Source organism: Aptenodytes patagonicus, chromosome 6 (genome assembly GCF_965638725.1).
Source record: "Aptenodytes patagonicus chromosome 6, bAptPat1.pri.cur, whole genome shotgun sequence".
NCBI classification, from domain to species: Eukaryota; Metazoa; Chordata; class Aves; order Sphenisciformes; family Spheniscidae; genus Aptenodytes; species Aptenodytes patagonicus.
In genome coordinates, this window is record NC_134954.1 from 4087457 (window position 1) to 4101850 (window position 14394).

Genomic DNA, 14394 nt, shown 5'->3' on the forward strand with positions numbered 1-14394 from the left:
GTTCATTTTATTACAAAATATAACTCACGAATGTAGAAACTATGAAGGAAACAAAGCTTACTCAAAGGCAGTTTGACAAGTAGTCTCCCCTCTCCATTCCCAGCCTGAAACAGTTTGAACCTTTCATGCTACTGGTATTTCAAAAAGACTGTGGCTGCAACGCAGGGACAGACTAAGTTGCATGAAATAGCCCAAAGCAGGCACAAAATTAGCATAACGCTTACTTTACGTGCTATCAGCACCCATATTTCAAAACTACATTCAAATTATGGTAATTCTGTAAAATTTGTGTTACTTCTTCCAGCAAGTTAGTAAAATTTTTTCTTATTTCATTTAACGAGATGGACATAGTCATCAAATAAGTAGCAATTACTTAAAGTACCACCAATTCTCGCAATTTCAAGCAGTTACAACAACATTCCAAATACAGTATTACAACATTGCTGTACCTGAAAAAATTCTGCAGACATCTCCAAAAACGGAGCCTCAAAGTCTTCTTCATAGACTGACCTTCCTTCAAGACCTAGAATCATTAACATCTGGCAAGCATTTCTTATTGCGCCTCTGCCAAAAAGTAAGTTGTTAACAACTTGAGAAATCGACATGCTTGTAAGACAGAGTACACAGCAGAATAACAACTCAGAACATAGTATCAACTTAAATAAAATATAGTAATAGAAAGTCTATCCTAAATCTGTTTGGTACATGACAGGTTTTCAAGAAGATTACAGCAGCAAGATTGTTTGTTTGTTCTAAACTAAGGAGCTGACAATGTTTATTCAATATTTTAAATACAGTGATAGGGAAGCAGGTCTCAAGTTCTACTAACTTGGAAAACTATTAAGAATATATTTCAACATACAAGAAAATAACCAAAAAATACTACTTGAAAGAAAACTGAAAACTGCACATGTAGGTTGGAATTGAGCAATTCAAAACAATTGCACAGATGGAAGTTGCTGTGCAAAGTTTGGGGGTTTTTGTTTGGTTGTTTGGGCTTTTTTAAAAACAACACAAAATGAAAATGTATCAGCAAGTTAAGCATTTGGTTAGGCATAGAAACACATCAATAAAATGTGAAAACAAAAGGACTGCATCCAGGAAAAAATTCCACTTTCTGGCAGTAGGGGACAATACACAGCTGTTGCCAGGGAATATTTTTCTCTTTATAAATGGTGTGTTGGGCAATCTCAATCACAGAACTGCAGCCAAAGTAGCATGGAGTTTACGTATCTCCACACCGAACAGCTGCTCTGAAACTGGAGAAGCACAAGAAAACTTGCAAATTTGAAGTTACTTCAGCTGTAGGATCTCCAGCGTGTGGCACAAAACTCCACATCTACTAAACTGGCCGGAGAACACGAGGAACAGATTTAAAAGCTCAGAGACACGACTGAACTACCAAGAAACAGATGGATCAAAACATGAGGAAGGAAAATAGAATTAAAAAAGAAAACTTCAAAAATACATAAAAAAACCCCAGGTACAAGAAAATTAAACAACCTCTCAGTACAGAGAAAATACAGGGTAACAAGAGGCAGAGAATTGCCAAAACTCCGCTTTATAACCAAATGCTCTGGCACAAGGTAGTAATGGAGAGATTTAACAAAAGTTTTAATAAAAAACACAAGATAAATATTAAAAAAATAAACTAACGAGCTTCCCCATTTACCGTTATGCTAAACCTTAACGTACAAGGAAGTATGTTATTCCAGATTATGGAGAAATTTTACTTGTCATCAGAAATGCAGCCTTAAATAATGATTTATTTGTGTATGTTCTTGATTCACTCTTAAAAATTGACAGGTCTTATTTACAACAAAAGACAGTCACTTACAAACATCTTACCTGTCTACAACCTCTCCTTTCCTTTCTCTTGCAATCATATCCAGCAGAGTTTGCCGCAGGTGATCCCTAATACAGCCATAGCGTACAACTTGATCTCGAAAAATAATCAAGCCCAAATTGTAGACATTCTCCACGTTATTTTGTTGCACATACACACGGTCCTACAACAAAGGCATACACAGCAATAAAATTTTAAATTCGGTACACCCATGCTATTCAAAATTGCAAGAGACTGGTCATATTTGCACTGTACAGAAATAATCAAATTCATCTTCTCTCCTTCCTTCATAAGAAGAAATTATGAATACCCTCAAAATTCAAAATCAGTCCCATTTTCCAAAACTTTATTTACATAGAAAGTCTACTTTGCTTAAGAGTGTAAGCACAGCATTTATGACTAAAGCATGCCAGAACAAATCTACAGCCTTGCCACTTTTTAGTTTGGGAGCAGGGGAATCTCCAAATACTGACAAAATTCATGGCACAATCTGAAAGAGGTTTTACTTATCTACTCAAACCCCTTCCATCCACCCCTTTTTGTTCTTTAAGAAAAATTAATCAATTTTTCCCCATCTCCCATGCATCTTCCTACCACTCCTTTTAGGCAGACAGTTGCCCCTCAATATTCAGTGAAATTTCCTGAAATAGCATCATTAGATGAACAGAAGAAAAAGGAAAACCAAAATGAGAATAGTTACAATCAAAACATTTATGGATCGGTACTGCAAAATTATACATAAGGACTTCTGTTGAACAACCCCCCCCTCAAAAAAAATTGACTTTCATTCAGCTTGAGCAAATATCTTGAAACCTTGTTATGTTTCATTAAAATCACACCCCCCCCCCCCCAAAAAAAAAAAAAGAAAAGAAGGGGGAGACAAGAAAGAATAATTTTTATGTTTCAATACCGGTTTAAATTCTATCTCCTTACATAGTCTCAGTCTATAGGAAGGATCAAGCTCCCCAACTATCCACGAGCCCTGCACTACTTATGTTTACAGATCGAGGCTGATCCTCAGAACAGTATTCCAAGTCCGTATAGCCCAACCACCACCACACAGAGTGGCTGAGACACTGCTGAGCAGACACCCCGAGCTTCTTACCGCTACCCGCAGAAATGCTCCAAAATTTTGTCTCCCCTTTCCTATTCCTCTCTCCCAACTTATCAACTCTCTAGAAAAGAAAGACTATTAATAAAGTCACTAGCAGACAGAAATTGAGTGTATTCACTTAACATCCAGTAGCGCTGTACTGGGTAAAACCAGACCATTTAAGACAACATTAAGAATAGAAAAATCGTGAGTTTTTACAAACTACTTCTGAGATGAGCAATGATTATTTTTTTAAATTTCTGTCAGGACATAATCCATTCCTCTAATGTAACGGTTTGGGTAATTACTAAAAATACTGCTTTACTACCATTTAAGCTTCAGGGTGATATTATTAGAAAGAGTTACAGAGTTTTATACCCACTCACAAATCTGATTGTGATAATGTTTTCTGAGAATTTACAGAGCTGTAACAAAATTAAAAAAAAAAAAAAAATCAAACTCTATAAAGGATAAAGGTCAATGTTTGAAATTCAGTATAAAGATTAGCTTTTCCACTGGTTCCATCAATTACCTTAAGTGCTTTACCACACTCAAAATTGAACTGCAAAATTACTCAAACAGCTAGAAAACAAAACTATTTAAAAAAAAAAAATCATGCTTCAGACTACAGAAAAAAAGATTACAAAATTTTAAGTTTATATAAATTCCACAATTACAAGAAATCAGAAGGAACAGACACCACACCCTTTAGTATTTTAGCGGCTGAATTTACATGGCAAAATTATTCGTATACTAATTATATGCCAGATTGCCACTTGATGACCAGAGGAAAGTGTAACACCGGGTTCCACAATTCAGGAATGATTTCCCACTCACTCCCTTCAGACAGGCAGCACTTAATTTAAATGAAAAAACAAGATGGGAACAGGTCAGATATGCCTACTCTGTGGCTCATGAAGCAAGCTCAGTGCTGCCTCAAACCAAGAAGTTTACTAATTGGTCTCATGAAGTCAGTGTAGCAACACATGGTGGTCTAGATCTCTGGAATACATTACTCTAGTTTTTTACTGTTATTTAGAAACAGGATTATTTATTTCACTCCCTTATTTACACACTTGCATCAAGAACATAAGTAAATGTGATTCTAAAGTAAGACCAGCTTAAAATACACGTTCAAAGACATGAAAGAGAAAATTAAAAAGTAGTGTCTAATATACTGTATAACTTGAGGAGAAAAGAATGTATGTATTATTTCCAAAGAATATTCAGGCCTCTGAAGCACAGGCAGCAGGGTATCAAAATGGATTAAAGCCATGGTCATGACTCATCTGCACAGTTTCTGTTGTGGCAGTGCTAAACACTGCCATTAGGAAATGAAATAGTAACTGCACTCGAAACTCTTCTCAATGTAACAGCAATGCCTCTTCGGTAAGCCAGACCACTCTGCAATACCCAAATTAGAGTAGCAGCATCAATGTTTCTGATACTGCTGAATTGCTCATCCTCGGTAACAGATCACTTTTACTGTTTACTGGAAGCTCTCCCAACCTAAAAAGAATTATCTTGGAGGCAGGAAGCCCCATTTGGGAACAGGTTTGACTGACAAGGCTACATGCTACTGAACAGCAATCACTTCCCACGGGGAGAAGCAGCAGGTGCTTAAAAGGTAAGAGTAAGTCTCAGGAGACAAGGGTGGAGTTTCAGCCAACAATTATTCACAAACTACAATGCTGCTTACGCTGCAGAATAATTCTGTTCTCAACTAAAGCAAGTTACCTACTGTAAAATATCACCAGCCACATTTTGCCCATCTCTGCATGGATGCACTACCTGGATGATGTAGCCTTCAGACACCGTTGTGTATATATATAGCAAGTGTCTTTGATCCTAGTTCTGCAAATAAAACCAACACTTCTCTCTACTCCCTTGTGCATAAGCCATGAACGACAGTCATACGCCCCGAGGCCAAAACTCACATAGCCGATCTGTCAGTGCTGGCCTAAATCAAGACACTGGCCTTGTGCACCGCACAGATGAGAAGGAAATGCTCTGCCTTCTGCAAAATACACAGCTGTATTCCAAGAGTAATTGTTCATTTCTGACAGTGTTTAACTGGCACGACCCATATGCCTATAATGCAGCCAGGGGTGTGAGTGCTGCGCTTGCATACCTGAAATTGCTTTAAATTTAACAAGTAGTGAAGAAGGGACACCACAGAATGCAATTTAGCCCAGTTTCCATAAGACGTTCCAAGAGTACTCGCACTCACGTAGCTTGAAGAGAAGACTGAACAACTGCACCTCCACTGCTACTGTTACATACAGTAGCTAAGTGAAAGCTGTTGTAGGTACGCTTACCTAAGCTGCAGCCATCAGCGAGACTGAATTTCAGTTATGCCCGAACGCAGCACGTTACTTCACTATTTGAACATGTCTTAATACATGACTTGACTTAGTGAAGACGCTACTTAGGACATGACTTCACTGCTTCAGTGCCTCCCTGCTTGCTGCAGACAGTGCCATGAATTTACGGAGAGTATTACATCTATTCTGGCACTGATTACTGTAGCCTAAACATGTAAAACAAAAGGAGGAGAGCTAGTGCACATATACTACAAAATACAATGGAACCATGTAAACCTGAAATTCAATTGTGGAAACTGCAATATCTCAAGAAAGTTAGATTTGCCTTTATTGTGCAATTCCAGGTTGCAAAACCTTACACTAGCACTACATTACACAACAGACCTGAAACCAAGCAGACTTTTACAAGACAGCACCATGACACAAGAGACAAGGTAATACACTTTTTTTAAAAATGCAGCTATAAGGTAAACTTTACAGAGTGTCTTGTGGAAGAGGTTCTGCACATAAAATGAAATCCTGCCATAAACCTCAAACAGCAAGTAACCTAGTCATTAAGTATCATAACAATGCACAAACCCCACTGTACAAAATATATACCTTTCTAAAAAAGATCCTATTGAATTAATTTTTATTTTAGAAGTGGCAAAATTAAAACAGAGGAAAGAGATTAAAGTGGGTTGGAGAGGTGTTTGTTTTGACTTAGATCATATGGGAGCTAATAGGCAAAAATAAGCTGGAAAACAAACATGGCATAAAAACAGGTATAGTTTAGTTTAAGATGTACAATCACTAGGCTGAAGCAAGAATTTAAGAGAGTAAGATCAGAATTCAAGAGGATGTTAAATATTTTACTTTCACTGACATCAGGCTGGGGCTTGTTGGGTACCAATAGGTACATTTCCTGAAACTGATGGGTAAGTAATTGGGATGGCCTACAACATAAGAGGAGAAGGATTGGGTTATTTATTTATAATATATTATAATTGCATATACTTCTCCTGCTGGAACACAAGCATATCAATTAACAATGCCTGGTGACTGAATTTATACAGTGTTTGGGTTTTTTAAGATATAATTTACACAAAAAAATATTTTATTAGCTGTGCCTGAATAAAAAGGTATAAACAACTCCTGACATAAGCATATCACTGTAAAACTACATTTCATTCAGACTCAACATCATAAAAGAGGAACAAATCACTCCTTATTATATAAAGTTCTTGAAAATTGTTTCTTTGAAGAGCAGTCAGGTCTCATCTTTGACAGATGTTCCTCCACTTTATAATTTTGTGGTACTAGCAGCTTTTTCGAGCTTTTTGAATTAACACATACTTAAGACTGTAAGTTTCCTGCTCTTAGTCTCTTTCCAACGAACAGAATTATGTTTCACTCAACAGGACAACCCAGTGACAAAGGTGAAACTGGCAATCTTTGAGACTAGTCCCACTTTAAACCATAGCTTACGCTTTAATTTGTAATCAAAGCATATATTTTCTAATGACAATTTGTCTTATGCCCCTCCAAGTCAAAGAAAAAGAGGGAGTCTGCCCATTGTATCAGCTCCTTGCATTAGATAGTTCTATCTGATAAAGATTACATTTATAATCATAAAAACATGTTACATTATAGATGTTTAACAAACAGATAGCAGTGCTGCTAAAGTTTGAGAAGTTTATAAAAGCATTTTGAAAATTTATTATATGTTTACTATTATACTATAAAAATATTTTATTGTACATGTGTCTTTTCTGTTTCTTTGGGTCTCATTTTGGTACAAGGAAAAAAGCCTATGGGAGGCAAATAATTAGTCAGGTGGAAGCCTCAACTGAACACCCACTTGAAATAATTAGGAACTGTCAAACAGCACATGAAAGACTATATATTTCAGAGGTATTCAAATTTATTTGTTTATTATTCTGTTCTGAATCTAAACTATAATCCAATGAAGTCCAATTTGCACTTGTAGGAATGCTGCAGGTCTCGATCTTCTGAAGTTTTGGTGGAAAAAGAGAAGGCTGTCTGTCTGTTGTAACAGCACTCGCAAGCTTCAAACAGAAGTCAAGGCATTGCTCTCCTGAGCACAAAAAATACTTGAGAAACAGCTCTCGTCTCCCCCCAAAAATGGTAACTGAAGCATGTAACCCTTCCTCAAAGAGGGGACTTCTTGGTCCTCAATATACTGGTCAATACGCTAAAACAGGAACAGCTGATAAACCAGCTCTCTCTGACACTGAGGGATCAAAGATTTATTGAATTTAAGAGCAGCAGATAACATTGCATTATCCACTCTGACCACCTATGTACCTTGGAGCATCCAGTACCTCCTGTACTGAACTAATACATAGTGTTTAGCTAAAACACAACAGCTACTCCCCCAGAAAGCTCTGGATTCCATCTTCTAACATTTCTGAAAATTCACCACTAGCTTTGGTAGATTATTCTAATGGTTAACTATTCTCAAATTTGCCCAGATGCAGCTAGCAGCAATTGATTTGTATTTGTCCTTCACAAATAGATTCCAGGATTTTTCATAGCGAAGACAGTACATCTTCAAAACAATCTCTCAATCTTCCTTTTGGCAAGATAAGATACACAGATCATTAAGTGTCACTGAAGGCATTTTATCCAGCCCTCTATCTTTAGATACGTGGTCTTTTCCCAACTTAAAAAACAAAAACAAAACAAAAAACAACCCACCACACAAAACCCACAACATGAAAGCCAGTAAATCCATTAAAAAAAAAAAAAAAATTAAGCTATGTGGCTACAATAATTATTCCAAATTCTTTAACTTTTAGTTGCTTATTAACCAAGTAGGATTTCTTCACAGCTAATACAAACAGGTTCAATTTCATAGCATGAGATCTTTAACAGCTACAAGATAAGCTTTTAACCCCAGTTGTTCAGCAGATAGAGTACAATCTCAGTTAATCATCTTTGTGACAAAAAAAAGGCATTCCCATCATCTGTCCTTCACTGTCTAATACTGCATAAAGTACTATCTTCAGTATGATATTTTGGAAAAAAAATGATTTTACATAAAAAACCCATAGCGTCTCACATATTTCTTTTCCTTCAGAAGTTAAAGCCTTTGACTAGAAGCTATGCAAAAATACACCCTCCTGCATCCTCAGAGCATGCCCACCATTCTGGGAATTTAAACATATACCAACTACCTAAAGCATAACACAACCCAAACACAAAAATGTAAGGCCCTCTCTCTTCAGAAAAAGCCTTTTCCCTTAGCTATCAGGTAAGGAATGCTTTTCTTTTAAAATTACAACCATGCAACCAAAGATCAGATTCTCATCTATGTTCACTGCTTGATCTTGTACCCAAGCTCTGTATGAACGGCAAAGGATTCAATCAGAATTTAACATTCAAGGACACAGACTGTACCTAAGCAAAGTTATCCTCTTCAAGCCCTTAAGCTTAAAGAACAACTACACTGGAAGTTTGAGGCAGCTTTACACCACCACACTTTCCACAGTAAGAAACCACCACTACGTGAACTGAAACATGCAAGTAACATCTATAACCTGCCAGAATGGGTCCGACTAGCTTATTTGTTAAGAATTGCAAAACTCAACCATTTTCCAGACGCATTTTTCAAGTGATAATGAGATAACCTGAAAGAAGAACCCAATTACAATTTGTCACACACCCGTAAGAATCTTGCATGCACACAGGGAATTCAAAACAAGGGACAGACAGTAGTCTTAGGAAGAAGACTGATAAGCATGCCTTGCTTTTTACCCCTCCAGCTCATTTGTTTACATTTGCCAAGAGACAAATTTACTACATCAAGTTAAATGTGTGGAAAAGCGGAATACCCACCATATACATCAGAATGTCTCTAATCATCACCATCGCCGTTTGATGATCATTCCATGCTTGGTTTAGTGTTTGTAGAAAGTTGTTATTCAAGGAGTTTAACACATCTTCTCGCACCTGAAGCAAGAAAAAAAAATTGTCATAAACCCAAGTCAGTTTCTGCTGCGTCATTTAAATCTTAACAAGCTTTGCTTCAAAAAAAAAAAAATTCTTGCTCCTCTATGAATTTGAATATGACGAACAAGTTCTTGCTTTTCCTGGGTGCTGACCATTCCTGCCTTGTATTTCACTTCTGTGGAAAAATGAGACTTCACACAAATAAGAAAAATCAGGCTAAAAACAAGAGCATCAAAATAAACGTGGATATTAAATTTCAAATGAATACCTGAAATCTCAAATGTTAAAAATATTTTTTTACAACTCCTCAAAGGTTTACTTTCTTATGCTATGGTGTTTCAATTAACGTTAATTAAAACATTAAAAAATTAATGTTTACTATCACAAGTAATTTCAGAATACTGGGTAGTACTGGTAAATGTTACCAACAGGACCAAGTACAGGTGGAAAATTGGCCGTGATGACATTTAGAAAGACATGCTGAGATAGCATGAAGTTACAGCAAACAACAGTTCTGAAAGGAAACAATCACTTGGTAAAGACCAGACTCTTATACTAATAGTCCATAATCGCCAACAAGACTCCGGAGAACAAAAGAAAGTCATTATTTTTACGAACGTATTTGCTAGTTGATTCATTTGTCCCATCAACTTCAGGCTTGCTTTCTTTTTGACACTACTCCTCCCTACTAATAAAAAAGAGCATCCAGTTTCATATTTTGGTTTTCATGCAGTAGGCGTACGCTACAGTGCTCAAGCTTTAAACTCATGTAAAAGAGAAACCTGAGCGAACGTAAAAAAATTATTCCAGTTAACAAAACGTGTGAATTGACTTTTGACATAACATGCAGAATACATTCTGCCCTCTGCTGTAACTGAACAGAATGTATTTTTACATTTATAGATTTGCATTTACACTTGCGTGATGGTGTAAGTTTCAGAATAGAGAATTCAAACAGGAAAACAAAACATATGACAAGCAGCCACAAGCTGCACCAACATCAGATGCAACCACCTGACAGACTTCATTCTGTCATTTAAGTTTTATGAAGTTATTAGGCAAAACCAGCCAAAAAAAAAAAAAAATAAAAAAAAAAAATCAGTGTCTGCCACACTACTATATATACTCCATAAACTTAGATGAGCAATCCAGAAACATAGCATGGCATATCATACAAACACAGTGGTCTCTTCTCAAGAAGCTGTGGAAACTTATCCCCATAATATTCACCTTGTTATTGAATCTAGGTAACATAGGTATGCTCGGAGGTTGTTCAAAGCTTTCTGAAATCTTCAAACACCTACTCCCTAGACCTGAGCAAGGCCTCTCCTCCTTGCTTTTGGAAAACACAATATGCAGTTATAAGTCACAACCAGCACTGCTTAGCTGCTTCATTCTTTCTGACAGGGATCATCATTTACCTTTTGGTCTCCCAAACGCGTGCCCTGTTGCCATCCAATCTATGTAGTATTTAGGTAAAATGTAAATACACATTAAAAACTTCACCAGCTGTACTTGTAAAAAGTACGCAGAATATCCCAGAACGAGAGAAACAAACATGACATGGTTGCTTTCGTTTCTTTAATCAATATGGAAAAACACTGGAAACATTATTTGGTAGATCATCCACACCAGTAAAATTTACCAAAACAAAACTAAAAGCAGGATTAGTTTACAAGCACAGATAACCAGGGCAGGGATTGATCAATTTTACCCAAGTGTACGAGGCCATCACAGAACTCTTCAAGGATCAAAGATTTTTTTTTTTTTTAGTTTTTTAACAACAGAGGCAGTGTGCCTTTATAATTACACACATCTATCACAATAATCCTACTAGACCAGCCAGTGCCAAATCACATATCAACTGGTAGCAAAAAGGGGTGCTTGCCACCAGGTAGCAATGACGACTTGCTTCCAAGCAGACATGGGAACGCTCAGATCTGTGCCACCTCTGCTCCATACAGTATGCCATCTGGCTTTCTGGAAATGTGTTTTAAATCCAGGAATGGGCGCTGTACAACAAAACTACTCAAAGAGTCTCTCTGTGAAGTTTCTCAGTTACATCCTCCTAGGTTTATTTTAAGCTGCAGACAGGTTTGGGAAGCCGTGCTTTTAGTTGCTACAGAAGCCAACCAAATTATCGCTTACAACAGCTGTCTAGTCAATAAGTGTTGAACACATTCCTTGTATGGGCCATGAATACAACAGTATTACAGGAAAACTACTATAATGCACAAAACACCTTAGCCATGCAAAGGCGCAGAGTCAAACCACTTTGGTGGAATAAATGACTTGTAGTAAAAAAACTGGATATCCACACTCTTCTATAGAGAAGGAAGCCCTTCAGAGACACAGCTGCTGCTCTTCCAAAGCCTTATTAAAATTTCAACCTCAAAGATTTTTACCAGCAGAATGTTACTTTAAATTAGCTGAGCTTGTAGTCATTCCAATGACAACCTTTGCAGTTATGCAGTAAATTGGCAGGCATATCCAGCTTAAACAGGACTGTCCATATACAGTCTCAAAAATAAATTAGCAGCTTCATAATCTACATAAGGTCTTCCTATATTTGCAAGGATGAAATCTTGCATATAACTTCAGGCTCAACTGTATTTTATACTGGATGTAGCTCTTAAGGAATTATATCACCCTCCCCTGCCAGTCTCTTAAAAAGTTTGTTGGCATAAGCTTTCAATACCTTTAAATAACTCTCTATTAAGTGTACACAAAGCAACTTATGGCCTAGTGTTTTCTCTCTCACAGTGCCTGTCCTGACGCAGCAGCACGAATAGTTCAATTATGTAATTTCCACTACTGTAAGGACAGCCAGAACCTTCTGCGGGGAGCAGCAGTATAGAACGGCACTTTCCGAACTAAGGCCTCAAGGTCTCAGAACTTCTGTTACGGAGTTTCTTCATCTTCTACTAAAGTCCAAGTAGTCCAATAAATAGTATTCTAAAATCTTAGAGTTCCAACTAAGTTAACAGATTAACTATGACTTTACCAGGAATGTCTGTTCAGCCCTGCAGCTGCTATCCTTTTGCTGAGAGGAAAAAAAAACACTGAAGAATATTGATGATTCTGAATTGCGTTTACTTTCTGGCAATTCCCTCACCAGGAATTGCCCTCCGTATAATTGCAGACTGGCACAAGATCATCTTAAAACATCATTAAGGAAAGATAAAGGCAGGTAACACTTCATACATTGTCAGTAAGGCTTACAGTACACCCTAATGCTCACTAAGTAATTTGTCTCCTACACGACTCCTCATGTCATTCCTCCCTATTTCATAGATGTTACGGAAATAATTTCCAACTCCCTGTAGGAGATTCCTATCTTCTCTCCCCCCTTCTCTCTGCGACACCACGATAGCAAATGGTAAAGCTTGCCAAGGATCCTAGACATACCTTTATAAGCCCCAGAGTAGACATGCTTGCTTCACCCCATACCTTCTGCACCAGCACCCCATACAATTCCTTCTGCACTTAACAACACTGCCACAATGACTGGCTCTGCGTGCCCCTTACCGAAGGCTTTCTTGCATGCTTGCCTTTATTATTATTCTGAAATAGCATGCACTGTCACTACCGAACTCCACCAGTTGTATCAGCAAAGACGACCATGTGGTAAGGCATTCTGGCATGCCAGCAACAGACAGTAACAGAAATGTTTGGTACGACCAAGAAATCTTACAAGACGTGAGAATATCCCAAGCATCTCTTCCTTTTCAATAATGCTCTAGTATCTCCCCAAACCAGCACGTTTCAGCCCATTTAAGTTTAGGACAGTCCTTTACATCTCTGAATCTGACGTACACTGCACAGAAAAACCAACATAACTGTATTGGACTTGGCCAACAAATGAATCAATTCCTTTGTCACAAACACACAATTTACAGAATGTATATGGTATGTTGCATGTCATGGGTTTAGATTTCACTAGGCTATGAAGTGTTCATAAAAATGAAGGGAACTTTAAAAATATCCTGCAAGCTTTTTAACTTCAAGATTTTTTTATTCTAACACAAGTGATGTTGCTTATCATCAAATGGTTTAGAGAGCTGTAACTAAGCTTTGTGTCTTTGTTTTTTAAAAACACTTTTACAACATTTGTGTGAAGAAGTAACAGACTAGGCTTAAGAAGTGTGAAGGAAGAACATCCACATCAAGCTACAAGACTGCCAAAGGACAAGGGAGAAATCAATGAAATACCAGATGCACAAGAATTAAATGCTTGAATTAAGATGAAAGGTTTCGGTACTTTTTATTCAACGGTATTTTTAAATTCAATTCTACATGTACTATATTTTAATAATGATGTCAGTACACAGGCAAAGACAAGTTTTAGCATGTCCTTACCCTGTAGTAAAAACAAGGCAGTTCAAGACAGCTGACTCCTGTCAATGATGCAGAGTAAGCTACCTGGCTTACTACTGTCTTCATCAAGCAGCCAGAACCTGGTGACTTGTAACTACAAGACGTTAGGGTCTGCAAGTTCAAAACCCAGCATACTTTATAGTAACTTGCTTGCATGCTTGTATCTTGTATTGATCATGTGTGCACCTATCATTTTATTTACAATTAAACAGGCTGTAAAGACAGTACACGGTATTATGTTTTCTTGTTGAGAGGTTAAATAATTTTCTTCTTTAAAGTGTTTGGTTTCTTTCTAATAAAAACGCTGAGTAAGCACAACTTTCATCTAGCAATTAAATAAGCATAAATATAGCTCTTAACTGTGCCACACCAAAAAGAAAAAACTTTCGCTTTCCAAGCTTGAAAACTATTTGTAAAAACATCTGAACAAATACATTGCCTCTACCTAGTCTCTTCATCTATTCTTAATTAACCAGCATGACTGGAATACTACAGGAATGAAACTTTTTTATGGAAAGATAACCAGCAGATGTGGACAGCAAATGGCAATTCTGTTTCAAGGATTCTAGCAATTCAAAGTTTGGGTTTGGCTCCTCAGAAGCACTCCCTGAACTGAGTGTAGTCCTTTACTAAAATCTATTCATTTCTGCACATTTTCATTTTGATAAAGTTAACAGATTTCATGAACAACATTTCAGTTGGCAAAATCCCCCTCTTCTAAACTCTAGCATCCACCATTGATCCTCTGAATAGAAGTCCACAACGACTTGTGATGAGAGCATTTATTGTTAATTAGCTAC

At 37.2% G+C, this 14394-nt stretch overlaps 1 protein-coding gene across 1 annotated transcript in view; it reads right to left on the bottom strand.

The window, feature by feature from the left end:
* The window catches only part of CUL3 (cullin 3), a 59931-nt gene that overhangs the window by 23346 nt on the left and 22191 nt on the right, over positions 1-14394 (bottom strand). Inside the window, exons 3-5 of the mRNA XM_076340885.1 lie at positions 9104-9217; positions 1849-2009; positions 450-564 (exon numbers count right to left, since the gene is read on the bottom strand). Coding sequence (XP_076197000.1) covers positions 450-564; positions 1849-2009; positions 9104-9217 — 390 coding nt within the window. The remainder of the gene's footprint in view (positions 1-449; positions 565-1848; positions 2010-9103; positions 9218-14394) is intronic.